This window comes from Amblyraja radiata, chromosome 10 (genome assembly GCF_010909765.2).
Source record: "Amblyraja radiata isolate CabotCenter1 chromosome 10, sAmbRad1.1.pri, whole genome shotgun sequence".
Lineage (NCBI taxonomy): Eukaryota > Metazoa > Chordata > Chondrichthyes > Rajiformes > Rajidae > Amblyraja > Amblyraja radiata.
Window position 1 is genome coordinate 47,184,399 of NC_045965.1, and position 26,763 is coordinate 47,211,161.

Genomic DNA, 26,763 nt, shown 5'->3' on the forward strand with positions numbered 1-26,763 from the left:
AGAAATCTAAGACTGAAGAAGAGTTCTCGACCCGAAACGTCACCCATTCCTTCTCTCCAGTCTGAAGAAGGGTTTCGGCCCGAAACGTCGCCTATTTCCTTCGCTCCATAGATGCTGCTGCACCCGCTGAGTTTCTCCAGCAATTTTGTGTACCTGCTGCCTGACCTGCTGAGTTACTCCAGCATTTTGTGTCTAACTTCGGAACATCTGCAGTTTCTTCCCACACAATGTTCCTACACTTATTGTGTACTTTATCTGAAACTTTATAAATGCACTATTACATTTATTAGTACACAATCGGAATCCTTTGATTAGATAATTATTGGTCACTCATGAGTGTAAAATACAAAACCATGAGATTCTTTCAGCCTTGAGGAATATAATGGTAATCAAGCTTTGTAAAGTTTTGATATACACATTCTCAGTAAATTGTACTGGTGTGACCTAGTGCCTTCAACTCCCGTAACAGAATTATACTCGAACCAGACTAGCATAAATGTTTTTGCAATGATTCTGTAAATATGTTAAAAATAAAAGCAAACACAAAGATGTTAACAGATCTTTCTTTTATTGGGTTAAATACAGACATTTTGAAGCAACCCTATGGGTTCCTTCAAGAACCTGCACTGTCGGCATTTGGAATGAGCAATAGGTTGGGATCTTGGAGGCTTCTTTAAGAGGCAGATATTTACTGCATCACCAGCCTATTTAAATAAATATCACATCTGAATCCATATGGCTGTCTGTGCGAGATTAAACAAATTATAACATGGATAAATATACGCCAGATATGGAAACTCCATCACCGAATCATCACTCACTTTCACACCTGAATGTTAAAAAAAACTGACAGATTTAACAGCTAAGTCTCTGTGTTGGACTGTCCAAGTTCATATGGTGGCATTTTTTAATGTTCAAAGTTTAGTGCTACTCAGTAAACATGGCCCACTGACTCTTGATTGGGAATTAAGAAATTGGAAAACATACAGTGGTAGAGAAGTATAATTTTGGTGTTGGGAAGAGAAAGTCCCTGTACAACTGTGTGCTAAATATATCCCTCTTCGTTCAGTACTGACCAACAAAGTTTGTGGAGAAGTCTAAAGCTCTAATGCCCATAAATTTAGCAATTTCGTTCAGTTTAGCACCCTGAAAAGTCTCTCCCAATTTGCTTCCTAATGATTTTTATAGAGTCAACATTTTGTTGTTGTTCATGGTAGCATTTTCTAGTTAGCGAAAGTTAGATCACTGATTCCCTCTTCGACTTCTATCAATGCCAAATGGCATTTTGAAATTGTCACCTGATAGATCAGACAATGCAAAGGTCAATTTTCTTCTTCTCAGTATTTGGTTTGCTTCTGTCCAGTGCCTTCTTGGGTTAGATCAGATGAAAACCTTGTCCCATCATTCATTCGCCATCAATTTACATTAAATATGACCGGTCACTTCATTTCTAATGATGTTCCTTCAGGACCAATTTATATTCATCAGAAATATATGAATCAAAAAACACAATTATTACTTAAGTCTGAGAACCTCCTACGTGCCAACCATCTTCGTAAAAATTTAAATAAGCGAAGTCTCAAATATTTCTTTAACTTCGAGCATGCTGAGTTGTTATGTGAAGTTATATGACTTTTTAAACTCTGATCATCTAGAATATAAATTAAAATTTTGAACAGTAGAAATTAGCTTGCATAGGAGCAGAGCCAATTCAAACCCAATGCTCATTCCTTTGTAAGATTTAACTTGTCTCCCAACAGTCCATGTCCAGTGTCCAGATGAACAGCAAATTGAAGAAGGGTCTCGACCCGAAACGTCACCCATTCCAGAATATCAGCAGTATCATCATATCTCCATCAAGCCATCGTTGCCCACAATTATTACATTCACATGTTTGGCTGTAAGAACAGAAAAACAAAGTATGAAATAAAAAGTTAAAGAAATATATTTGCAGTGCTTACAATAACTACTACAAAATTAAATATACTTGAAATTTCACCTTTGCAGTTACAAATTGAAAACATGGAATGAAAGAATGTGCTTTTAATTCCAAGCCTTTACAAAGTAAGCAATGCATTTACTAAGCATGCTTTACATCAAATCATGCTACGTTGCTGAAAGCCGTCAATGCAATAAACTGTTAAGTGAAGATCAGTTACTAATGGGTGATGAATGTTGCGCATCAGATTGAAGGTCGCCTTAAAAAGGCTGCACACCTTTCCTTTTCGAGATGTAACAATTGATCGGGGGCTTCCTTTGAGTTTCCTTTTCAATGTAGTTAACCGTAAGGAGCAATTAAGAAAATGCAGTTGATATAGTTTATATGGACTTTGATAAGCTGGCACATAGTTAAGCTCATCAGTAAGGCAAGTTTGTGGAATAAAAGGGGCCATAGCTGCATGGATAGAACTTTGACTAAAATAACAGGAAACGGTAGTAGTGCAAGGTGCTTATCAAACTGGAGGGAAGTATACAGCAAAATTTCCACAGTACTAGGGCCATTTTCTTTCTTTATTATGTATCACTGACTCGGATTTAAATACAACAGGCACAAGTTCCAAACTTGGAAGAATATCCTAAATATCAAGGAAATACAGGTAGATTGGATTAGAGATTGTTGGAAGGTGAAATTTAATGCTGAAAATTGTTACATTTTGGTAGGAAGAATGAGGATCTCCCCTCTATCTCCTCTCTACTCCACAGCTATCTCCCCTCTACTCCATCTGTCTGAAGAATAGTCCTGACCAAAAACATCATCTGCCCATTTCCTTCCGCAGATATTGCCTGACTTGCTGAGTTATCCCTGTAGTTTGCTGTTAGCTCAAGATTTCAGCATCTGCAGTCTCATGTTCTCCTCTTACCATCTCTCTTGCACCCTCCCTACTACCTTCACTGGTTTCCATAGATTGGTGTCTAGAATTGGGTACCATATTTCGGCTGTAGTCTAACTGATGTTTCAATAAGGTTCAGCTTAATCTGCCTGCTTTACGCAGCAATGCCTCTATTTAAGAAACCCAGGAACCTCTCTGCTTTACAATTATTAAACTGTTCTTTCCATGCTTCCTGACACTTTGAAAGACATACATTTGTAGAATGTGTGACTCTATTCTAGCACACCCTTCAGAACAATGCCATTTAATCTACACCGTTTCTCCAAAATACATACCTCAGCACCTCTGTATTAAATTCTATGTTCTTTGTTTGTCAGTTCAACCAGTCTATGTTCTCTTGCAGTCTGGTTCTATCCTCACTGTTTAGCACACCTCCAACTTTTGAGTTATCTCCAAATTGCAAACTTAATTCTGCAGACTCAAGCCTTTAATAAAACTCAATATCCTAATCAATAATTTATATCAATTACAATATTTTAATTCATTGGTTATTCTACTAAAACATAGCCAAGAAAATTAAATTAAGGTACAAAGCAGTAAAAAGGCTCATGTCCAGCCATGGGGATAGCATGGTCCTGAACTTGAATTCTGCTTCAGGATTTCACTATACATCAATCTTCATGAGCTATTAAAATAGATAACAAAAATACTTCATTTGTCATTTTCACGAAGAAATTATTTTAAAATCCAGAGAATTTACTGAGATGGTGAAAGATAGGTTAAATCACCTCTATGGGGCTTGTTAGGAATTAGTGATTCCAACTTAAAAACTAAAATAAACACTATTCCAGTCAAGAAACTCTGTCATCCTCTAGCAACATCTTACAAAAGATGTTCCCTGATTGATTATGAGGCAATGTAATTATGTTTTAAAGTGCAAATTAGTCATTAGTTATTGGAGAAACTATTTGTGAGATCCACCCAATTCAAGCTCTGAGTAACTTTAGTTAAGAATAGTTACGGGTTAACTGGAGGAGGAAGTGTTTATGGTATGCAGTGGCTTAATCGTTAAAGGAATTTAAAATTTCAACTACATATTGACACCTTCGGCTTTAAAATATAGGACTGAATATTTTTGTTGGCCTGCAGAGATCTGTACTTCCTGAACGTACAAGCATTTGAACAATAAACTGGGTCTTTGCAAAGGCAAGAAAAATTGCACATGTATATATATATATATATATTTTAAAAAAGTGATAAAACTACTTCCCTTAAGAAATTCTATTTATGCAGACTTACTTTCCCACTGCCCAATGTATTGTAAATCATTAATAAAAAGAAAGAATACATTGCCTTACAAGAAAATCCCCGTGTAAAAGTCACTAAGTCAGCCTGAAATCCTGTTGTTTGAATCAGTAGAGGATAAAGGCCTTGGAGGTTTTTGCCAGAGAGGACACTGTTCCTGACAGATGTTAAGCTCATCTCATGATGGATCATGCTGGCTCAGGACAATGACCCTTTTGTACGAGATTCAAATGTCAGGACAACAGAGAGCTTACTGTAAAGCCAACTTCCCTTTATTTGGGGAGGAGAGGAAGCAAAATCTGCTTGTTAGCTCAAGGATAGATTGCTGCTGACTGTGATAACTTTTAGTGTAAAAGGTTAGTTCCTAGGCCAGGACCACCAAGAAGCTTATTGCCTTGGGGACTAAGGGCTATGGGTTATCTTACAAGATTAAACATATGATTGTTGATAACGGAATAAAATTAAAATGTTAATTTATCCATGCATGTTTTTCAAGTGGAAAAATAGAATCAGTAATACCATACAATATTGCTTTTAGCAAGAAGATTTTTTAAGGATGAAACACAGTATTATACTGTTATAGACTTCTAGTTTTGAAAAGAAAAACCTTTTATTAGTCTACTAGATATCCTCAGTGCTTACTTTGTTCAAAGTTAGGAAAGCAATCTGTTCCTGGCTTTTCAACTACTGTTGCTGTGCAATCTTCCAAGTCACATTCCAAAATCATATACGCTCTTGAAAGAATATCAGATTTTATAGAACTTTTTAAAAATGTTAGAACTCTCTCATTGTCATAGAGTCATACAGCATGGAAATAAGCCCTTCAGCCCAACTTGCCCACGCCAACCAATATGCCCCATCTACATTAGTTCTTGGCCCACAACCCTCTACACTTACGTTATTCACCACCAAAAAAAATGTTGAGACTTTAAACTTGATGATTTTATAATGGTCAAGAATGAGAGAGAGAACGAGACACTTTTTTAATAGTCACACCCATTGCAACCTGGTATCTCTTATTTCCTATTTCTCTCCTTTTCCTAAGGTTGAGAGTACAGATCAATGCAAGATGGTAGCCCACTCTACCAAATCAACTACATTTAATATTTGAACATAGTAGGCAAAGCACCTTCTAAAATGTATATACTCAGTTCACACTAAGTTAGTTTCTACTTTTAAAAATAACCACGTAATCAGTTTCTCTGATGTTGATTTTGAGATGGATGCTGCTCAGATTAAGGAAAATAACCCAGCAACGCATTTCTACCAATATTGGCCTCATGAAGCAGCACAGTGACACTGCTGGTAGAGCTGCTGCCTCACAGCGTCAGAGACGGTGGAATTTACCTATCGAAGGCATTTACCAGAATCACTGCCTTAAAAAAGCAACCAGTATAATCAGAGACCCGCACCACCCTGCCATCGGGAAGAAGGTACAGGAGCCTGAAAACTGTAATGTCCAAGTTCAGGAACAGCTTTTTCCCTACAGCCATTCGGCTTCTAAACACTACAACCTTCACACCTAACCTCTGGGGCTGCCTCTTTGGAATCTGCACATTCACCCCATGATCGCGTGGGTTTCCTCTGAGTGCTCCGGTTTCCCCCATAGATAGAATCATAGAGTGATATAGTGTGGAAACAGGCCTTTCGGCCCAACTTGCCCACACCAGCCAACATGTCCCAGCTACACTAGTCCCACCTGCCCCCATTTGGTCCATATCCCTCCAAACCTTTCCTATCCTGCTTAACTGCGTCTTAAACGTTGGGATAGTCCCAGCCTCAACTACCTCCTCTGGCAGCTTGTTCCATACACCCACCATCCTTTGTGTGAAAAAGTTACCCCTCAGATTCCTATTAAATCTTTTCCCCTTCACCTTAAACCTATGTCCTCTGGTCCTCGATTCACCTATTCTGGGCAAGAGACTCTGTGCATCTACCCAATCTATTCCTCTCATGAATGAGTGGGCTAACATATGATAAGCGTTTGATAGCACTCAGCCTCTATTTACTGGAGGTTAGAAGGTTGAGGGGGGACCTCATTGAAACGTACAGAATAATGAAAGGCATAGATAGAGTGGATGTGGAAAGGTTGTTTCCACTGGTGGGAGAGTCTAGGGCCAGAGGTCATAGCCTCAGAATTAAAGGGCGATCTTTTAAAAAGGTGAGGAGGAACTTCTTTAGTCAGAGGGTAGTTAATCTGTGGAACTCATTGCCATAGGGGGCTGTGGAGGTCAGATCAGTGGATATTTTTAAGGCAGAGATAGACCAGTTCTTGATTAGAATGGGTGTCAAGGGTTGTGGGGAGAAGGCAGGAAAATAGGATGAGGTGGCAGAGATCGGCCATGATTGAATGGCGGAGTACATTCGATGGGCCGAATGGCCTAATTCTACTCCTTTAACTTGTGAAATCTTCTCTCGAACCTTTCCAGCTTGACAACATATTTCCTATAACTGAACGCAATACTCTAAATGGGGTCTCACCAATGTTTTATACAACTGCAACATGATCTCCCAACTTCTATACTCTGACTGATGAAGGCCAATGTACCATAAGCCTTTTTGACTACCTTATCTACCTGCAACTCGACCTTCAAGGAACCATGCACCTGTACTCCTAGATCCCTCTGCTTTATAACACTCCCCAGAGCTCAACCATTCACTGTGTAGGTCCTGCCCATGTTAGACTTCCCAAAATGCAACATCTCACATTTCTCTGTACTAAATTCCAAGCCCACCTGGCCAATCGATCAAGATCCTGCTGCAAACATCTCAAAGAAGTATGGATTTGCGAGTTAATTGACCTCCATAAAATTGCCCCATAAAAAAAGCAGATGAGAGAATAGGATAATATAGATTTAGTGTGAACGGGCGATTGATGGTCAGGATGGATTTGGTGAGCCGAAGGACTTGTTGTCATGCTGTATCTCTAAACTAAATTCATCTATGGCTCATTACTTGTTCTAACCAGGGGAAAGGATACTGTAAAAGATAGCTTCCATGTTGAAAGTCATTGATTGGCTGCAAACGGGTGGCACAGTGGCGCAGCAGTAGAGTTGCTGCCTTAGCACCAGTCCTGACTACGGGTGTTGTCTGTACCTTCTCCCTGTGATCGTGTGGGTTTTCTCCAGGTGCTCCAGTTTCCTCCCACATTATAAAGACGTACAGGTTTGTAGGTTAATTGGCTTCACTGTAAATTGTAGATTATCCCTAGCGTGTGGGATAGTGCCAGTGTATGGGGTGGTCAGTGCGGACTCGGTGGGTCGAAAGGTCTGTTTCCGCGCTGTATCTCTAAAGTCTATTTCTAAAGTCTAAAGGCTGACCAGTATTTATTTTGGCTCATGTAGAAGCACTCTCACTTCTGAATCAGAAGGTTGTTGGTTCAAGAACCTCGCCATAGGTATGCAGATGAAAAGATTGCCATTGCAGCACAATACCATATATGAAACCGTGAGAGTAATAAATGCTGTTTTCGCTTAAAGCTTATCCTTTCTTCAAAAAATATCCACTGTAATATAAAAATGAGTAAGGGTTGTCTCAAACTTCAACTCTATATATACTATGAACAAGAGCAGATCTTGACCAATTTTGTTCAATAAATTGGGAGAAGCATTTAGCAATGGTATTTGAATTATTAAACCATGAAAGGCAGGTGTTTGGCTTAGAAATGAATGTTGCTTATTATTGCAATTGCCATGTGATTGATAGTCATAGCAACTTCCAAGTCAGCATTATCCGTATATCATTCATACTGAATGGCTTTAATGCTCTTGAAAGGGCTAATTAAGTATTTCAGCACAGTGGCACAGCTTGTAGAGCTGCTGCCTCACAGCTCCAATGAACCAGCTTTGATACTGACCTCAGGTGATGTCTTGGAGCAGTTTTCTTCTTATGGGTTTCCTCTGTCTAATAGGAATGTGGGGAGGTCACAGGGGAAAAATATAGGAGCTGGGTTTCCTCTGAGCTGGCAAGACTTAATGAGCAGAAATGACCAGCTTGGCTCTCATAAAGACATATATAAATACAAGCAAAGAGACAACTATGACATCTTATGTCGAGGAATTTTGTGCAACGTTTCAGGGTAATGGAACGGGCAGATCAGCAGAGTTCATGAGCATTCAACTGATGCATGATGTTTCTGTCTGCAAAGTTAGTTGATCCATCTTGTGCTACTTCTTTCACCAGGAATCAAGAATAAAATAATGGATTCCTGCAGAAATTGTGCAAAATGGTACTTGACAGTGTCGTTTTGTTGTCCAAAGGACCTGTTGCGTGTGTGTGTGTGTGCGAGCGTGCGTGTGTGCGCGCGCTTGTATGCGTGTCTATGTGGTGGCACATATAGCACATTACAAGGATGCTGGAGAAATTTCTGCAGCAAACTGTAATAATTCCTGAAGTCTATTCTGATCCTTTTAAGAGCCAAATATAGTGGTCCAAAGGAGATTCAAATTGCTCAAATAGACATTAAAGGGAATGATCTTTTTACTGGTGAAAACAACTGGATGGTCCTCCGGTGCTTTGACAACTGCATGAGTATCGTGCCTTTCAGAAACAGTTTAACCTTGCTGTTGCTGCCCATACCTAACTTGATGATTGGCATCCACGGAAAGGGCACTGATAGGTATGTTTGGTCCTGACATGTATGTTTGGGTTGCACCATAGACTGGAGGATGAAGAGTTGTCATGATATTAACACTGGCAACATGTAGCTACCTGTGCAGGAAGCAGCAGGCAATATTCCACAAGGTTGAAGGAGTTAGCACTTGCAGAGGCACAGCAATAACATGCAACTCCTCAGCAAAACATCCAAGCTCAGTCAGCCTATCCACAAGCCGCATCTCATATCCATTGTATTTTAATCCCATGTAACAAACTGAGTGATAAGGCTGCTGTTATTATTGCTCGTTGCCTCTTTATCTCCATCACAGCATTTAAAATTATTTTTAAAAAGGCACAGTGCTGGAATAACTCAAAGGTCCAGGCAGCATCTCTCAAGGACATAGATAGGTGACGTTTCAGTTCGTCTTCAGATTGAGTTACTCCAGCACTTTGTGTATTTTTTTGTAAACTAGAAGCTGCAGTTCCTTGGTTTTACATTTAAAATAACCTTCATAAACTACAAGTGGTTGTTTGGGGACAAATGCTGCAAAGAAAACAAAAAAAATCAGATCAAAGTTCCTTGAATGCAGTATGAACATAAAAGCAATTGGATCCCTTTTAACTGAGTGCACATACCAATATGCTCCTTGAAAGCTACTTTCCATCTCTAGGAAACAATTCCTCTAAGTTTTAACATAAGTAGAAAATGCTGGAAACACTCAGTGTGCATCATGAGAAGAGAAACTGTTGGTTTCAGGCCGAAAACTCTGTCACAACTGCAATGTAGACAAAAGAAGCTTGTTAAGTCGCAGGAGGGGAAGGGGAGGGAATGCCTCTGAGAGAGTAAAACCAGGGTGACCATAAACCGAACACAAGGTTACCTAGTCAAATAACCTTCAACCTGAAACATTAACCCAGTTTCTCTTCCCACAGATGCTGATTGAGCTGCTGATTATTTCCAGCATTTTCTGTCTCTATTTTAGATTCCTAGTATCTGCAGTTTTATTGATTATTACCTCCTAGGATTTACTCAGGTGGTTAGAACACACAGCAGGCCCTTTCACCCACGATGTCTGTGCTGAGCACGAAGCAAATTTAATCTGCATATCTGCCTGCATGTGGTCTATATCCCTCCATTCCCCCATCTGTTGGTGTGTCTGGCTAAAAGCATATTAAACAATGCTATCCACCACTTCCCCTGGCAGCACATTCCAGCCACTCTGTGTTTAGTTTAGATAAGAGATACAGCGTTGATACGGGCCCTTCAGCCCAGAGTCCGCACCGACCAGCTATTACACATTCACTATTGCTACCCTACACACAAGGGGCAGTATCTGGGTTAATGTTTCAGGCTTCAATTAGCCTACAAACGTGTATGTCTTTGGAACCTCTGTGTAAAAAGATAACTTTCCACTTACCCCCTCTCATCTTAAACCTATGAAATTTGACATTTCCACCCTGGGAAAACGACTTCCTATCTACCCTGTCAATGCTTCTCATGATTTTATAAATTTCTCTCAAGTCGCCTCTTAGCCTCAGGCGCTCCAGAGGAGATAATCCAAGTGTGCACAGTTTCTCCTTGTACTCTAATCCAGGAACACTCTGTTCAACCTCTTCTGCACCCTCTCCAAAGGATCCACAACTTTCCTGTAATGCGGCAACTGGAACCACACACTATACTCCAAATGTGGCTTCACCAGTTACATAAAACTGCAACATAACATCCTGGTATTTATACTCCGTACCCTGATGGATGAAGGCAAGCATGCCGTGCGACTTCTTTACCATCCCATCTACTTGTGTTGCCAATTTCAGGGAGCTGTGGACTCGCACCCCAAATCCTTCTATACACCAATGCTCACAATAGACTTTAATTTTTAGGATCAGAGTGCCATGAGGGATCTTATCAAAAGCTTTACTGTCCAATCCTCTTTAATCATCTTTGTCTCTTCCTTAAAATACTCAATCTTCGCCCTCGATGCAATGCTGACTTTCCCTGATAAGTCAATGGTTGAAGAAGGGTCCTGACCCAAAATGTCAGATGTCCATTTCTTTCTTTAGAATTGCTGATTGACCCAAAGTTCCTCCAGCAGTTTATTTTTTGGTTCATGATTGCAGCATCTGCAGTCTCGTGTCTCCAAGTCTATGTTATTTCAGGTGTAAGTAGATCTTGTCACGAAGATTCTTCTCCAATATTTTGCCTACCACTGATGCAATGCTCACCATCCTATAATTATTGGTTTGTCTCCACTGGCTTCCTTAAACAGAGGAAGTATGTTGGCTATTCTCCAGTCCTCTGGGAGTTCACCCATTGCTAAAAACGATACAAAGATCTCTGGCTAGGACCCAACAAGTCCCTCTCTTGTCTCTCTCAATAATCTGATTAAGTGTCAACGTTAAAAATGCTACGGTCCCAAAATATTAATCTGCATGTATTTTTGTCATAAAAACCGGAACTAATAACACAAAAATACTGATCAGTTTTATTATCCTTTCTACTATTTCTTGCATGTGATCTCCACTTGGGAAACTACTAAGAGAACAGCAAGCCTCAAAGACGTTCCTTCAGACCTAGAAATGTGCAAAAGCAACATGAAACTGAGTTTTTATCCCTTCACCTTGTCTTGCTCTGAAATCCAACTATAGCACAAAGCCTGCCTATTGTTATTTTTAGATTTCCACCCAATTAAAGCTTTAGCCATTTGGGCCCTAATGTGCAAGCAACATGAAAATATTCTGTTTAAATACTGGCCAATTTCTTGAAATAATAATACTCCCATTTTAACAGGAAATATGCTGTCCTGAAGAGAAAGTAATAAATTAATATTTTGGCTTCTGAATGATGTATGCCACTCACATTCAATACCAGACTACAGAACCAATGATCATGGTAATTTTACTGCCAGGTTTTCAGTTCTCATCATGTCATGACAGTTGTTTATTTTCCTACAGACTACAAGGTTTCTTTTCCCTTTCAACCCCTCCCCAAAAAGCAAAGAGTATGCTACTCAAAGCGTGTAAATAATCTGTGGTTTTGTTGGAGTTTCTGTTATGCTGGGCCATAACATACCTAAAGAAGGGAAACGATTAATATGGTGTCAGTGTACTAGGTTGGTCAAAGTTCTCTGGTTAGATTAGTTTAGGGGGTCAGTACAAATTCCATAGAACTTGTACATTTCTAGGATCTAGAAATTGATCTAGAAACATAGAAAATAGGTGCAGGAATAGGCCATTCGGCCCTTCGAGCCTGCACCGCCATTCAATATGACCATGGCTGATCATCCAACTCAGTATCCTGTACCTGCCTTCTCTCCATACCCCCTGATCCCTTTAGCCACAAGGGCCACATCTAACTCCCTCTTAAATATAGCCAATGAACTGGCTTCAACTACCTTCTGTGGCAGAGAATTCCAGAGATTCACCACTCTCTGTGTGAAAAATGTTTTTCTCATCTCGGTCCTAAAAGATTTCCCCCTTATCCTTAAACTGTGACCCCTTGTTCTGGACTTCCCCATCATCGGGAACAATCTTCTTGCATCTAGCCTGTCCAACCCTTTAAGAATTTTGTAAGCTTCTATAAGATCCCCCCTCAATCTTCTAAATTCTAGCGAGTACAAGCTGAGTCTATCCAGTCTTTCTTCATATGAAAGTCCTGACATCCCAGGAATCAGTCTAGGATTACTCATCTTTCTCAGTATCTTGGATTGAAAACCAGAGTCAGCAAAATTGATCTGGGGAATGAAGAACTGCTTGACAATTCTTTTCTCCGGTGGCCTCACAGTCAGCACGTGTAGCATTTGGATCAGCTTCAAATCGTTCTCTTTAACATTTTAATAACGTTTTCACAAACAATTCTTTAAACACACACCTTAATGACCAGGATAATTTCACCTGCTAAAATTTCTGGTTTGTTTCCCAGAGTAGAGACATTCTCTTTCTCTTTAAAGTACTATGCAAAGAAACCACGAACAAGATGCATACAAAAAAGAAAAGTTTATGTTCCAGGACCGATAAAAGAATGTGATTGTGTTCATTCTGCCAGCTGTCAAATATATGTACTGTAAAACAAATATTTAATTGTTGCATGAAAAGTCACATTTACCGAAAGCCTTTGGTTATACTGCAATGTTTAACTCAAAAATCATGTTTGTAACAATCAAGCTCTAAATATTGATCCTAGATTATAACTATTTGTATAATAATTGCAACATTTTTCAATGAAAGGAAACAGCGTTTGTGCCATTTGCACCAATTATAGGCCATATAAATATATAGAAAAAGAGTCAATATTTTTGTTGTACTATTAAACATTGAATTGAGTGTATATATATATATATTCAGCAATTGGTAGAATGTCAAATCCCATTTTCTGCTAGCTAAATCTGGGATAGAATACATCATTAAAACATGTATTTTTGGTATTTAATTGACATGAAAGAAAGAAATTGCCAAGTGCATGTTCAATAAAGACAGTGCGTGGACACTGCAGACAAGTTCCATGTAAGCAAGACGAGCAATTTAAGCCTCACCACTTTAATATTAGTTTAAAACCTGATTAAAAGGCAGCACAGACAGCCGCTAGGTAACAAGTGTTCATTTAAATCTCTTCCCTGTCTGGGAGACCCGACCTTTTCCCTGTCGGGTCTCCGTTGTCGTTGGGGCCTAGCACTGTGGAGCGGCCTCCAACCTGAACGACCCGGGGGCTCGGGAGACTGCGGAGCTGCGGACTACTCACCATCGTGGGGCTGGCCGGCCTCGGAACGTGGAGAGCGGTGGTGACTCGCTGCTGCGACTCGACTCCTGGGGCCCGGAGGCTCCAGCAACGCAGCCGCAGGTCCGGTGGACTGGGACATCGGGAGCTCGCGGGTCCGGGGGGAGAGAGAGACCGCTTCCCGGAGCTCCCGCAACGCGACTTCACCAGCCCGGTTGGAACGACCCGGAGCGGGGACGTACATCGCCCGGCACGGCTTCATGGCCGTGGGACATTACAGCGCCCGCCAGGGGCTCCAACTTCGAGACTTTTAGACCGGGAGCGGGGCCGTAAATCGCCCGGCACGGCCTAAAATGGCCGTGGGACTTATCATCGCCCGCCTGGGGCTTGGACATCGGGAGAGACATGGAGAACAGGGGAGAGAAAATACTTTGCCTTCCATCACAGTGGGTTCACTGTGATGGATGTTTGTGTGAACTAAATTGTGTGTATGTCTAGGAATTGTCTTTGTTTGTATGGCTGTGGAAACAGAATTTCGTTTGAGCCTCACTGAGGCTCAAATGACAATAAAATTGTATTGTATTGTATTGATGCATATACAAATCTATATGTATATATGACAAATCTGAGCAAGGCCATTTGAAATAAAAAATATTGCAAATGCCAACACTGCATATTTCATAGGGGATCCATTCTACACGATACTTTCATTTCCAGATTAACTCAAATTATTAATTAATAAAAACAAACTGAAATTATAGATTACAATAACTTAATTGCAACAGTAATTGCTGCTTTAACTCAAGAAAAAAAAAATAATACCACTAAAACCTAAATGGAAGTAGAACGCAGAATTTAAAGGAAATGTGAGCAAAAGAGAGGCTTGGATGTCATAATGAGTTATAATGGTATAATGCTACTGTAGTTACATAATTGAAGATATGAAACAACTGTGCAATCCTTGCAGCCAGTTTACTGGAGCATTGGGGGAGCTAGGAAATGCATCAACCTATTGTTGCTCAGGGAAAGGCACAGTGGTGAAAAATAATTAAAATGCTTGAACAATAGGTTTTCAGTTAATGCTTCATCAATGTAATTCTATACATTTTCTACTCAGAAGTAATTAGTGAATATTAATAACATTTCTTACACTTAGCTTCAACACGCTGTCCACTTCCCAAGAGACAATCCTTGAGATCAGCTCCTTTTTCAATGACTGCTTTACTGCAAATAACACTGCCTTGTATGCAGCACCTGGAAAATAGAACAAATTGCCATAATTTTCACTTTTGTACATTTGCATACAATTGCAATCCAATATACTGTGTTTTCCATATTAAACTGTTTGGAAAAGTGCCGACCAAGGCACAATAAGAGAAATAGACGCTTTAAACTGGCAGAAATAATCCTGCCATTTTTATGCACCCTCAGTTTGGATTGTGTCCTTGCTAGGAGATGTTAGGCATGGGATATCTTTCAGGAGTTAGGGAATGGGGTAGCAGCGCGTTAATACAAATGAGATGCTGTCTTCAATCTACAAGGAGAGCTGCATGAATATACAGCATTGTCTGCAGAGAGCCATCTCTCAATGCAGTGGTAAAAGGCTGCTTTGGGTGTCTGGATTTCCAACAAAGGTGTTTCAATATGCAGAGGTCCTGCTGTCAGCTGAGATGTGCTTCCATTGTAAATATGCTATTTCTACAGCCATTATGTCTAATCACAGAACATTACGGTAAACAGGATTTGAGACTTTTGAAACTGTATTTAATCACTTGCTGTTATCGTTGTCCTTAACGAATATAAAACCTCAGCATGCATTTAAGTTCAGAAGATTTTCTCTAGACTTTCTTCACAGAATAGATTCTCCAGAATGCCTGCTTGTGTTGAATAAAGATCTTTTACATCCAGCAGCTTCAGTCAGTCACTCAGCAGTCCGCATCCAAAATGATGAATTATTCTTCTCTTTCATAATGATGGTTTAAGTTTCTATTTCAGCTATCATATTTTCATTAAACATTTACTTAAAATTGAAGAATTAAGCCAGAAATGCACGTTCTTTCATTTCAGATTCTATCCGATTTGCTGAGTACTGGCTGTATTTTCTGATTATTTTGTATCCATCACGAATTACTCATTTAAAAAAAGTGTTATATTCAAGATTCAAGAGAGTTTATTGTCATGTGTCCCAGATAGGACAATGATATTCTTGCTTTGCTTCAGCACAACAGAATATTGCAGACATAAATAAATACAGAATAGATCAGTGAGTTCATATACCATTGAAGTGTTATATGTCATTATTCCAATGAATTAATTTCCTTCCATTGATAAATCTATAAACGTTCATATATGTATCATAGTCTATGAATAAAATGCACATAACTATATAACTAAAAGTCTCATCATGACCACTTCCTGTCAGCTCTGTATATAGTTTTTAGAAAAAAGGTTCCATATATCGCTATGATTTTTGGCTATCAACTAACAGACCTCCTCCGCTGAGGTAGCTCCGAGGATTTTTCCGATCGATGAAAAAAAAAAAGTTATGAATGTTTAAAAAATCTTGAGATCAGCTGAGCGGTCCTCTCGCCTGCCAATCACCATGATGAAGGTAACACCCCTTCTGGGGGGGGGGGTCAGTAGTATAAAGCCCAAATTGTATGAAATTGTATTTGAATTTGGTGGCCTGCACTCTGCTTGAAATGGTTTGAAATTGCATTGAGTCGTGAGTCAGTGAACTGCCAGCCGTGAATTAGTGAACTGCCAACCCACCAGCCCTGAGTGACTGAGCTGCCAGCCCACCAGCCCTGAATGAGCTGCCAGCCCACCAGCCCCGAATGAGTGAGCTGCCAGCCCAACAGGCCCGAGTGACTGAGCTGCCAGCCCACCAGGCCTGAGTGACTGAGCTGCCAGCCCAAGAATTCATTCAGCCCACATGTCCATACTAGCCCTCAGGAAACCAGTCCTTTCGGCCCACAACACCCATACTACCGCTCCAAAAAGCCCAATGGCCACCAATATTGGAATTGGTGGAGAGGTGGAATATTGCATTGGGGGACCAGCTCTCCCGTGTGAACATGGGACCCAATGTGTCCAACTTAGTCTAGTGACATTTATTGAGCTTAATAAAATCCTTAACAAACCTTCATTTAAAGTAATTGCTTATAATATATATATTGTGTGTGTGTGTATGGTTTAAAGATGTACCCAACACATATACATACATATACACATACACACATATGTGAACTGCCAACCCATATGTGTGTGTGTGTTGGGTACATCTTTAAAACATTAAAAGTAGGGGGTGCCACCATTATCCATTATGCTAGTCTAAAATCGTAATGCTCCTTTATGTTGCAACCATGCTGCCACAATCCAAAAAGGGTGGGTCCTTCATAATGAGATTATGGTTGGCTTTTGTGAAATTAGGCACGAGTTAAAATGGGTGCCAGCACACCAATCTTGGTCTCAACATCAGTAAGACCAAGGAGCTGATTGTTGACTTTAGAAGAGGCAGGCTGAGGACCCACGAACTTCAAGTTTCTGGGCATGTAGATCTTTGAAGATCTGTCCTGGACCCAGCACATTGATTCAATCACAAAGAAAGCCCATCAATGCCTCTACTTCCGTAGAAGAATGCGGAGATTCAATGTCGTAAGTACTCTCTTGAACCTCTACAGGTGTAGGGTAGAGAGAATATTGATTGGTTGATTCACAGCCTGGTTTGGCAACTCAAACGCCCAGGAACGAAGGAGATTACAATAAATAGTGGACGTTACCTGGTCCATAACAAGTATTAACCTGCCCACTTTCAAAGGGATCTATCTACAGGAGGTGCTGCCTCAAAAAGGCAGCCACATCCTGACTATGGATGCTGTCGGTACGGAGTTTGTACGCTCTCTCTGTGACCACGTGGGTTTTCTCTGGGTGCTCCAGTTTCTTCCCACACGCCAAAGTCGTACAGATTTGTAGATTAATTGGTTTTGGTAAAAATTGTAAATTGTCCCTAGTGTGTAGGATAGTGTTGATGTATGGGGTAATTGTTGGTTGGCAGGATGAAGGCCCGGTTTCCGCACTATATCTCTAAAGTTTAAAGTAAAGTCTAATAATTTAATTGTCACGTACCAAAACAGAACAATTAAACCCTCTTGACTCTTTGTATTCTTTAGCGAAACACAAACACATAAAAATACACAGAAAATCAAAATAAACATTCGGGCAAGTGACTAAATGTTTGGGCAAATGGCTACATTTAAAGAGATTTTTGATGAAAAAATGACAGACGAGAGGCTGATCAAATTGCTGGGTAGAGAGATAAATAGGTGACATCAATAAGTGTAGAAGTCATTGATGGACGTAGCTTCTGGCCTACATGAAGATAACGTGCCAACTTGCAAAGCAGAACCATATGCATTTTAAACTACTAAAGTATCATGCTAGACATAAATGCTTTAAGTCAGGTCAATTAAATAGTTAATGTTTGGAGGGATATACATTAATATATATGTCCTGAAAAAATACTGGCACCCAATCGATATGTGCACACTATCAGGCTGCATTACGCACAACACCTTCACCCAGAAATACCCAGCAGATAACCCATCTTGCTTCCTCCTGCAAAACCATCTGATTGGCGCTAGTCTACACTCATTCCAATTCACTTCAAACAATATCCAGAAGAAATGTGAGAGTGACTCAAGGCAGCATTTAACTAAAAGCGGTATCCAGGTGCACTGATAAAAGCAATGTCTATGAGGATAAAAGGAAATAATTTGATATAATTCACCATAAGCCTTAACTTTTTACTTGATGCACAACAGCGCGTCCCAAACCTGATACCTCCACTTCGATAGACACATGGGAACACCTGCTCTACCAGCACCCTTCTAAAACGCACATGTCTCTGATATGGTAATTTATTGCTTGTACATCTTTGTTGAAGGATCAAAATTCTGGAAGTTCCTATCCCACTGCTCAGTGTAGCATGTTTACCAGAAGAACTGCAGTAGTTCAAGGTTGCAACTCATCACCAACTTCTCAACAAATATGGTTGGGAAATAAATATTGGCCATAGACCATAAGACATAGGAGCAGAATTAGGCCATTCGATCCATTGAGTCTGCTCTGTCATTTATCATGGCTGATCTATTTTTCCTTCTCAACCCTATTCTCCTGTCATCTCCCTGTAACTTGAGACGCTTTAGCAGTTGGACCCAGATTTTTTTTTAAGTGAATAATTTAAAAAAAATCAATGAACATCTGAATGTCAAGTTAACACAGTGCAGATTACCGAGATTTACGGCAGGATCTTGACCAGCTGGGTATGTGGACATAAGGAGTGGCAAATGTAGTTTAATTCAAATCAGTATGAGGTGTAGCTTTTTGAGGTCAAACTAGAACTAGTAGGACTAAGTAGGACCATCACAGAGAGTAATAGGGCCCTGAGGGGTGTTCCAGTGCAGTTCTCTGAAAATTGTGTCACGGGTGAAGGCTGCTTTTGGCAAGTTGGCCTTCATTAATAAGGGCAGTGAGCATAGCAGTTAGGACATTGTGTTGCAGGTGTAACAAGACATTAGCGAGGCTGCATTTGGAATCTTGTGTTCCATTTTGGTTATACAACTGTAGTGAAAATGCCATTACACTGGAAGAGTGCACAAAAGATTTACGAGGATGATGCAGAATTCGAGGGATTGAGTTAAAGAGAGTGGTTTGACAGGCAGGATATTTCTACTTTGAGCGTAGGAGACTGGGGGGTAATGTTACATGGGTGCATAATATCATGAGGGGCATAGGTAGGTGAATGGACAGTTTCTTATCCCTGGGGCATCAAGAATTAGAGGGCATTACTTTAAGGTGAGAAGTCTGAAACATTTAATGGGAACCTGAGGGACAGATTCTTCACACAAAAGATATTACGTGTTGGGAACTAGCTGCCAGAGGAAGTGATAGAGGTAGGTACAATTACAACATTTAAAGGACATTTGGACAGGTACATTGAATTGAAAAGTTTAGAGGATATGGGTCAAACAATGGCAAAAGGAGCTAGCGTAGATAGGCATCTTGGTTGTCATGGAATGGATGGGCCAAAGGGTCTGATTCCATGCTGTATGCTTCTGTGAATCAAGTCGAATTTATTGGCATGTGCACAAGTACGGTGAGGATCAGGTACAATGAAACCTGCTTACAGCAGCATCACAGGCACATAGATCCAGTCAAACACACCAACACACAAATTATAAATTACACATAAATACTTCACAAATGAATAATGAATAATGAACATGGAGATCAGAGACTTTTAGTTCCTATATGAAAACCAGTGTTCCAAAACTGGATGTACTTCCAATTGTCACAAGATAATCTGACACGGTTCAAATTCATTTCTGCATCTAATGTGCCTGCGAAGATGCAGCAAGAAAGAATTTAATTGTTCCAATTCGTATCCAGTGCATATGATAAATAAACACTCTGAGTCTTGAATTAATCAAGCATGCCACATCCATTTAAAAAAAGAGCAAAAGCAACTCAACCTATTATCACCCAACGTGTCTACAGCATATTAGTGATGAAGATACTGTTGAGAATGATGTTGAGGAGCATTTGTATCGTTTCAAGTTCGACACAACCCTGATTGGACTGATCCAGGATGGGGAGGAATCTGCCTACAGACAGGAAGTGACACAGCTGCCGTCCTGGTGCCATCACAACAACCTGGAGCTCAATGCTCTTAAGACAGTGGAATTGATTGTAGACTTTAGGAGAGCTCCCCCTCCCCTCACCCCACTCAAGATCAACAACACCACAGTCACATCTGTGGGGTCTTTTAAATTCCTGGGAACCATCATCTCCAAGGACCTTAAATGGAGGGCCACCATCGACTCCACAGTCAAAAAGGCACAATAGAGGATGTACTTCCTGCAGCAGCTGAGGATGCACAATTTGCCACAGGTAATGATGGTCCAATTCTATACAGCCATCGTAGAGTCTGTCCTCGCCTTCTCCATCATGGTCTGGTTTGGCTCAGCCACCAAGCACGACACCCGGAGGCTGCAGCGAATCGTCCGATCAGCTGAGAAGTTATTGGCTGCAACCTTCCCTCCATTGACGAACTGTACACTGCAAGGGCCAGGAAGCGAGCGGGTAAGATCATCTCTGACCCCTCTCACCCTGGAGACAAACTCTTTGACGCACTTTGCACAGGCAAACGTAAACAGCTTTTTTCCCCATGACTAGTAGCTCTACTCAATAACCAAAAATCTGTAGCCTCCTTTTGCTCTGGCATTTTATTTAATTCAAATGTTTAATCGATAATGTTTTATTATTAATGTTTAATGTTTTATGTGTCATTCCTAACTGTCACTGTATGTCATGTTGTCACTTGCAGGCGGAGCACCAAGGCAAATTCCTTGTATGTGAATACTTGGCCAATAAACTTATTCATTCATTCATTCATTCATTAACTAACCAGTGACCCATTTACAATAGTGCCATCTGGATTCCACCAAATACTCTCACCTCCAGAATGCTTTAAAATATTGGTTCAGGTGATCTTATAGTGTATAAAATAATGAGAGGCGTAGATTGGGAGGACGCACAGTGTCGCTTGCCCAGAGTTGGGGTATTGAGAACCAGAGGGCATAGGTTTAAGGAGCAGGGAGAAAGATTTTACAGGAATCCGAGGGATAACCTTTTCACAGAAAGGGTGGTAGGTGTATGGAACAAGCTGCCACAGGTGGTTGTTGAAGCAGGGACTATTGCAACATTTAAGAAACAATTAGACAGATACATGGATAGGACAGGTTTGGAGGGATATGGGCCAAACACAGGCAAGCGGGACTAGTGTTTATGGGACATGTTGATCGGTGTGGGCAAGTTGGGCCGAAAGGCCTGTTTCCACACTGTATGACTCTAGGTATGGGTATAAAAACCCATATTCGAAAGGTGGAATGGAAGCAATTATCCTCACCTTCAAGACATTGTTTAATTAGGTTGAAGACTGTATAGTTCTCACAAAACTGATGATTGGGTAGTAAAGAGGCCAGTTCTCTGGAACTCTCTGCCACAGAGGGTAGTCAAGGCCAGTTCATTGGCTATATTTAAGAGGGAGTTAGATGTGGCCCTTGTGGCTAAAGGGATCAGAGGGTATGGAGAGAAGGCAGGTACGGGATACTGAGTTGGATGATCAGCCATGATCATCTTGAATGGCGGTGCAGGCTCGAAGGGCCGAATGGCCTACTCCTGCACCTAATTTCTATGTTTCTATGTAAAGGGTTATTCCTTCAGTGTTTACCATAAATAAATGTTATTGTAGTTTATAGGACACTAAATAGTTCAGCCCGTGGACACAACACAGCAGTTGACAGAATAATAAGCAGAGTAAAAATAAGCAGAGGATTTTGTCAGCATATCATGCATACCCAAGCTGTTTGAAAGAACTTTCCAAGAGAGAAGCTGTGGTTGTTTTCCTTGGAGCAAAAGTTGAGAGGTGACTTAATCGAGGCACACAGGACAATGACTAGTTTTGATAGGATAGAGGGAAGCTGTTCCCATTACCAGATTGCTTAAAGGCAAATATTTAAAATGTTGCACAAAGGATCCAAGGAGAATGAGGATTTTTTTTCAAAGCAGGGGATAGGTAGATCTAGACGCCGATGATTAATTCAATTTCTGCCACCATTACAAACTGGGTTTAAGAGAGAAACTGGTTAGACACTTGAAGGACAATTATTTGCAGGGTTTATAGTATTAGAATGGTGGACTGAATGGTTTAGGATTGATTAGGAGGTCCAGAACAAGGGGTCACAGTTTAACGATAAGGGGGAAATCTTTTAGGACCGAGATGAGAAAAACATTTTTCACACAGGGAGTGGTGAATCTGTGGAATTCTCTACCACAGAAGGTAGTTGAGGCCAGTTCATTGGCTATATTTAAGAGGGAGTTAGATGTGGCCGTTGTGGCTAAAAGTATCAGTGGGTATGGAGAGAAGGCAGGTACAGGATACCGAGTTGGATGATCAGCCATGATCATATTGAATGGCGGTGCAGGCTTGAAGGGCCGAATGGCCTACTCCTGCACCTATTTTATATGTTTCTGTGATTACCTTGGTGCCAACAGAGGGTTTGGGGGGTTTATCTTGTGTTGTAAAGGTTTTACAATTCCATAATTAGTCACTCTTTCCCTTTAGCCATCTCAATAAATGGTACATTTCCAATCCTGCATGGTTTAATTTTCTTTGGCTCTACTGCATTATTTCACAATTTCCATAAATTTCACCTACCATCAATTAGTCAGGGAAGGAGAACCTCTTCCTGACTTTATCACTTTGTCATTTAAGCATGAAGTCATAAACAATCCAAGGCAGCTGGCAGGTATGTTTTAGGTTTGCTCATTAAAGCTGGCAAGTGTCTTTATTAATTTAGTGGTTAGCTGAATCATTAAATACACAAAGATGAGGAGTATAATGATAGTTTGTTTATACGGTGATTACCCTTTGTGCAGAATGGTGAGGTGCATATTCAACATTAAAGGATTTTTAAAAAATCCTGTAGATACTGGAAATGTGAAATAAAAATAGAACATACTAGAAAAACGCAGCGTCAGACAGCATCAGAAGAAGGATCAATGCTTTGGACCTGTTTTTCCAGCATTTTCTGATTTTATGTTGTGCACACCATGCTTTCAGAATAAAAATAGGAAGGGCAGCCAGATCACTTATTGTGGTCTCTTTAAGTGCAAGGATATCAAACAAGATGAGAGGCCAGTTAATCTGCTGGATGGAAGGAATTGGGTATGTGGGAGATGGAACACATCTTACCCCACAAGGCAAGGTTGGCTGGAGTGGGGAGCACTGGATGATGAGATATTAGGGCTCTGGGAATAGGCAGCTGGGAACAAACATATCCCTTGAGAAGTGGGAATATAAAGGTATCCAAGAGGAAAATCCAAGAGGGCAAATAAGAGGACATGAGAAAGCCTTAGCAGATAAGCTAAAGGAGAGTTGAGAGAAATCCTTCAAGGATGTTAAGGGCAAAAGAACAACGAGGGAGAGTATAGGATGAATAAGGTCATCTATGTATGGAGACATAGGATATATGCGAGGTACAAAACAAATATTTCTTGTTTGTCTTCACTTTGGAGAAAGACACGCATGCTACGTGACTTGGGGAAGTCAAGAGTAGCTGCATGAAGAAAGTCCACATTACAGAAGCTTAATTACATTAAAATGCATTAAGATAAATAAATCCCTGTGACTCAATCAAGTGTGTCCTAAGACAAAGTGGTAAGCTGAGGAAGGAATCGTGAGACCCCTGGCAGAGATATTTGCAGCATGAACAACTGCAGGTGACCTACTGAAAGTCTAGAGCTGGGAAATGTTATGCCTCTATTTAAGAATGGCTGCAAGTGTAAACCTGGGAATTACTGGCTGGTGAGCCATACATGATTATCGAGCGGGTTCTCACACGATAAACTTGCATTTGAAAGGACATGAACTAATTAGAGATAGTCAGCATGGAAATTATCTCACAAATTTGATTGTGTTTTTTTTTAAAGAGATGACCAAGAGTTTATTTTAGATAAATTAGAGGTGTTGCACTTTGGGAAGTCTAACCAGGGCAGGACCCTCACAGTAAATGGCAGGGCTCTGGGGAGTGGAAATTGCAGCCTTTTATTTTTATGATGATGTTATTAAAAATTCCGTTTTTCTCCGTTCCTGTAGCGAAACACTGGCCCTCACTGGCATAAAATTCCATTGATTTGTGTCCTCCGAAAACTCGTTCAAGTAACTCTAATATGAACTGAACCATAGAGCGTTAAAGTGACAATCTAGCAATGGGGCTGTTCCATCAGTAATTAATACTATTCTTGGTTAATTCTTGCATAAAATTCCAATGAGGAATTCCAACCGGATGCAACTAAATTTAAAGTAGCTCTTTCTTCCCAATAACCCTTTCTGGCATAATCCCTCCCTTCACCACCTCCAGTTTAAATTCCATTTGGAATATTTTGGAGGACCAAGAAACCAAGAACCAAGAGGATTGAACAGATAGGAATCACAAAAAAAGAATCATGGTATGTTTATTTGGAGTATTGAACACAATTAAAAAGTGCCACTGCTGCAACAAAACTAATGTTGACCTAGAATTGAACCAAGGGCTTTTTTCATCCACATAATTTAGATGCCCACTTGATTCTTGAGGAAGCTGTATTTTGAAGTTTGCTCTTAAAACCCTATCTGGAATGGTCTAACATTGCAGATTTAATTGACTCAGATTAAATTTATTTGACTTGACCCAAATCACCCGTCTTTAAATAATGTAATCACTGGATTATTATTTTTTTTATAATTCAAATTGTTTTAAAAAGCCACATATATTTTAAATATTCAAGATGTGTGTTCATGAAACTTGAAAATTTGTTATTTTTTTCTTTGCTCTTTACCAATAACCTGGAAGATAAATAATGAGTAGATTATAAGTCTCCAGTGTGAAGGAATGGAGCATGTGTAATGTGATGATCTGTAATGTAATGTCAGTGTTCTGCTAGAATTGTTTATTTACATGGAAGGCAAAGGAGCATATACTAGTAGTAATTAGAGTTTTTTGCCTGTTTAACTTACTTGGTGGTCCACTATTCTGAGGTCAATCATTGTGATCTCATATCAGAAGCTGGCACCTAAATGGCTGCGTCTTCCAATGAGCAATACTGCCAAAACAAACTCTTAAACTGATGCTGTTGCGGCAATGAGTTGATCAGCCTGTCCGTGACTGAGATAGGATAAATAATGACAGTATCTGTATACACAGATATTCTTACTCATCATTTTATGAGCGAGCGAGCTGTTTACAGGAAGCTAGCTGAAAGTTTTATGCCGTTTTAAAACAAAGTAAACCAAGTTTAGGGTTTATTTCAGGAAATTTGGAATCAATTACTAGCGAGTTTTCTAAACGATAGAGCAATGTTCAATTTTCCAATCTGAAGAATACCTAAAATTTTGGTAAGAAACGCTCTTAACCTGTGAATTTATCATTTAGTGCCATTATTTGTTTGCTACTATTGTTTCTTAATGTTAATTTCAATTATTTCCTTTTCTGACCCTTTCCCTGGGATGTCTTCACTTTAAGGGCACAAAGTGCTGGAGTAACTCAGAAGGTCAGGCAGCATCTCTGGTAAACATGGATAGCATGCTTTTCTAGTTGGGACCCATCTTCAGATTGATCATGGTGTGTGGGGGAGGGGGTGTGGGTGAAGGGTGAAGGGTGAATGAAAAGCTAGAAGAGAGAGGGCAGGTGAAAACAGGCAAGAGACATTTTTTGATCGGCAGTTGGTTGGAACAAAGACCAGAAATAAAAGCAGTGGCATACTCTTTTAAATTGGCCGCAGTTTACTTTAGTTTAGTTATACAGCATGGAAACAGGCCCTTTGGCCCACTGAGTCCGCACCGACCAGCGATCCCCACACACTAACTATCCTATACACATCAGTGACAATCTACGATTTTTTATCAAGCCAATTAACCTACAAACATGTACGTCGTTGGAGTGTGGGAGAAAACCAGAGCTCCCGGAAAAAAGCAATGTTGGTCACTGGGAGAATGTACAACCCTTCGACTATGATGAAGACTATCTACGACTACCTTTGACTACCCTCGATTACCTACGACTAACATGCCGACCTACTACGACTAAACCTAAGAGTAAAAAAAGTATTAATTTTTTCCATGGCGACTTTTGTTTACTCGCGGGCATTTTTCAACTTGTTGAAAAATACACCGTGACCTAGCTGAGGCCTCGAGTACATGGGGACTACTCTCAAGCATGAAGGAGAGTTACAAATACCTCCTACGACCTCGTGTCGACCATGCTGCGACCATGTCGAGGGAAAACCCGCCAGAACTCGCGGATTAGGTCGCCCAAGTGGGACAGCCCCTTTAGACTACACGGGCATTCATTTCTGCTGCAGCTGATGGTCCACAGAATTTCATGGACACCCTGCTTGATTTATTCTGAGTCTAACCTTTTCAGAGCAACAGCAGTGCCACAAGATGCTGCCACTGACAGCATTGAACTTTTATGAACTTTCACTCGAGTAGTGAACAAACTTTCAGAAAAATAAAAATGATTGAGAAATGAAAATGAAATCTACATCTCTTAAGCTAACAAAAGTACATAATTAAAAAAACTGCATGTTGATTACAACCATTCAAAATGTAATTTTACTTTTATATGAAAATAATCCGAATTGATTACAGACCTGAGCATTTTATAAACAAACATGCTAGTTCAAAGCTACAGCATACCTCCATGATCAAACACAGCC

General features: G+C 40.2%; 1 protein-coding gene across 2 annotated transcripts in view; it reads right to left on the minus strand.

Moving 5' to 3' along the window:
* Positions 1–551: 551 nt before the first annotated feature.
* The window catches only part of eif2b3 (eukaryotic translation initiation factor 2B subunit gamma), a 91,174-nt gene continuing 64,962 nt past the window's right edge, over positions 552–26,763 (minus strand). For both annotated transcript variants that reach the window (XM_033028739.1, XM_033028740.1), the window contains exons 11-12: positions 14,594–14,697; positions 552–1,898 (exon numbers count right to left, since the gene is read on the minus strand). In XM_033028739.1, coding sequence (XP_032884630.1) covers positions 1,846–1,898; positions 14,594–14,697 — 157 coding nt within the window. In that variant the 3' untranslated portion in view covers positions 552–1,845. The remainder of the gene's footprint in view (positions 1,899–14,593; positions 14,698–26,763) is intronic.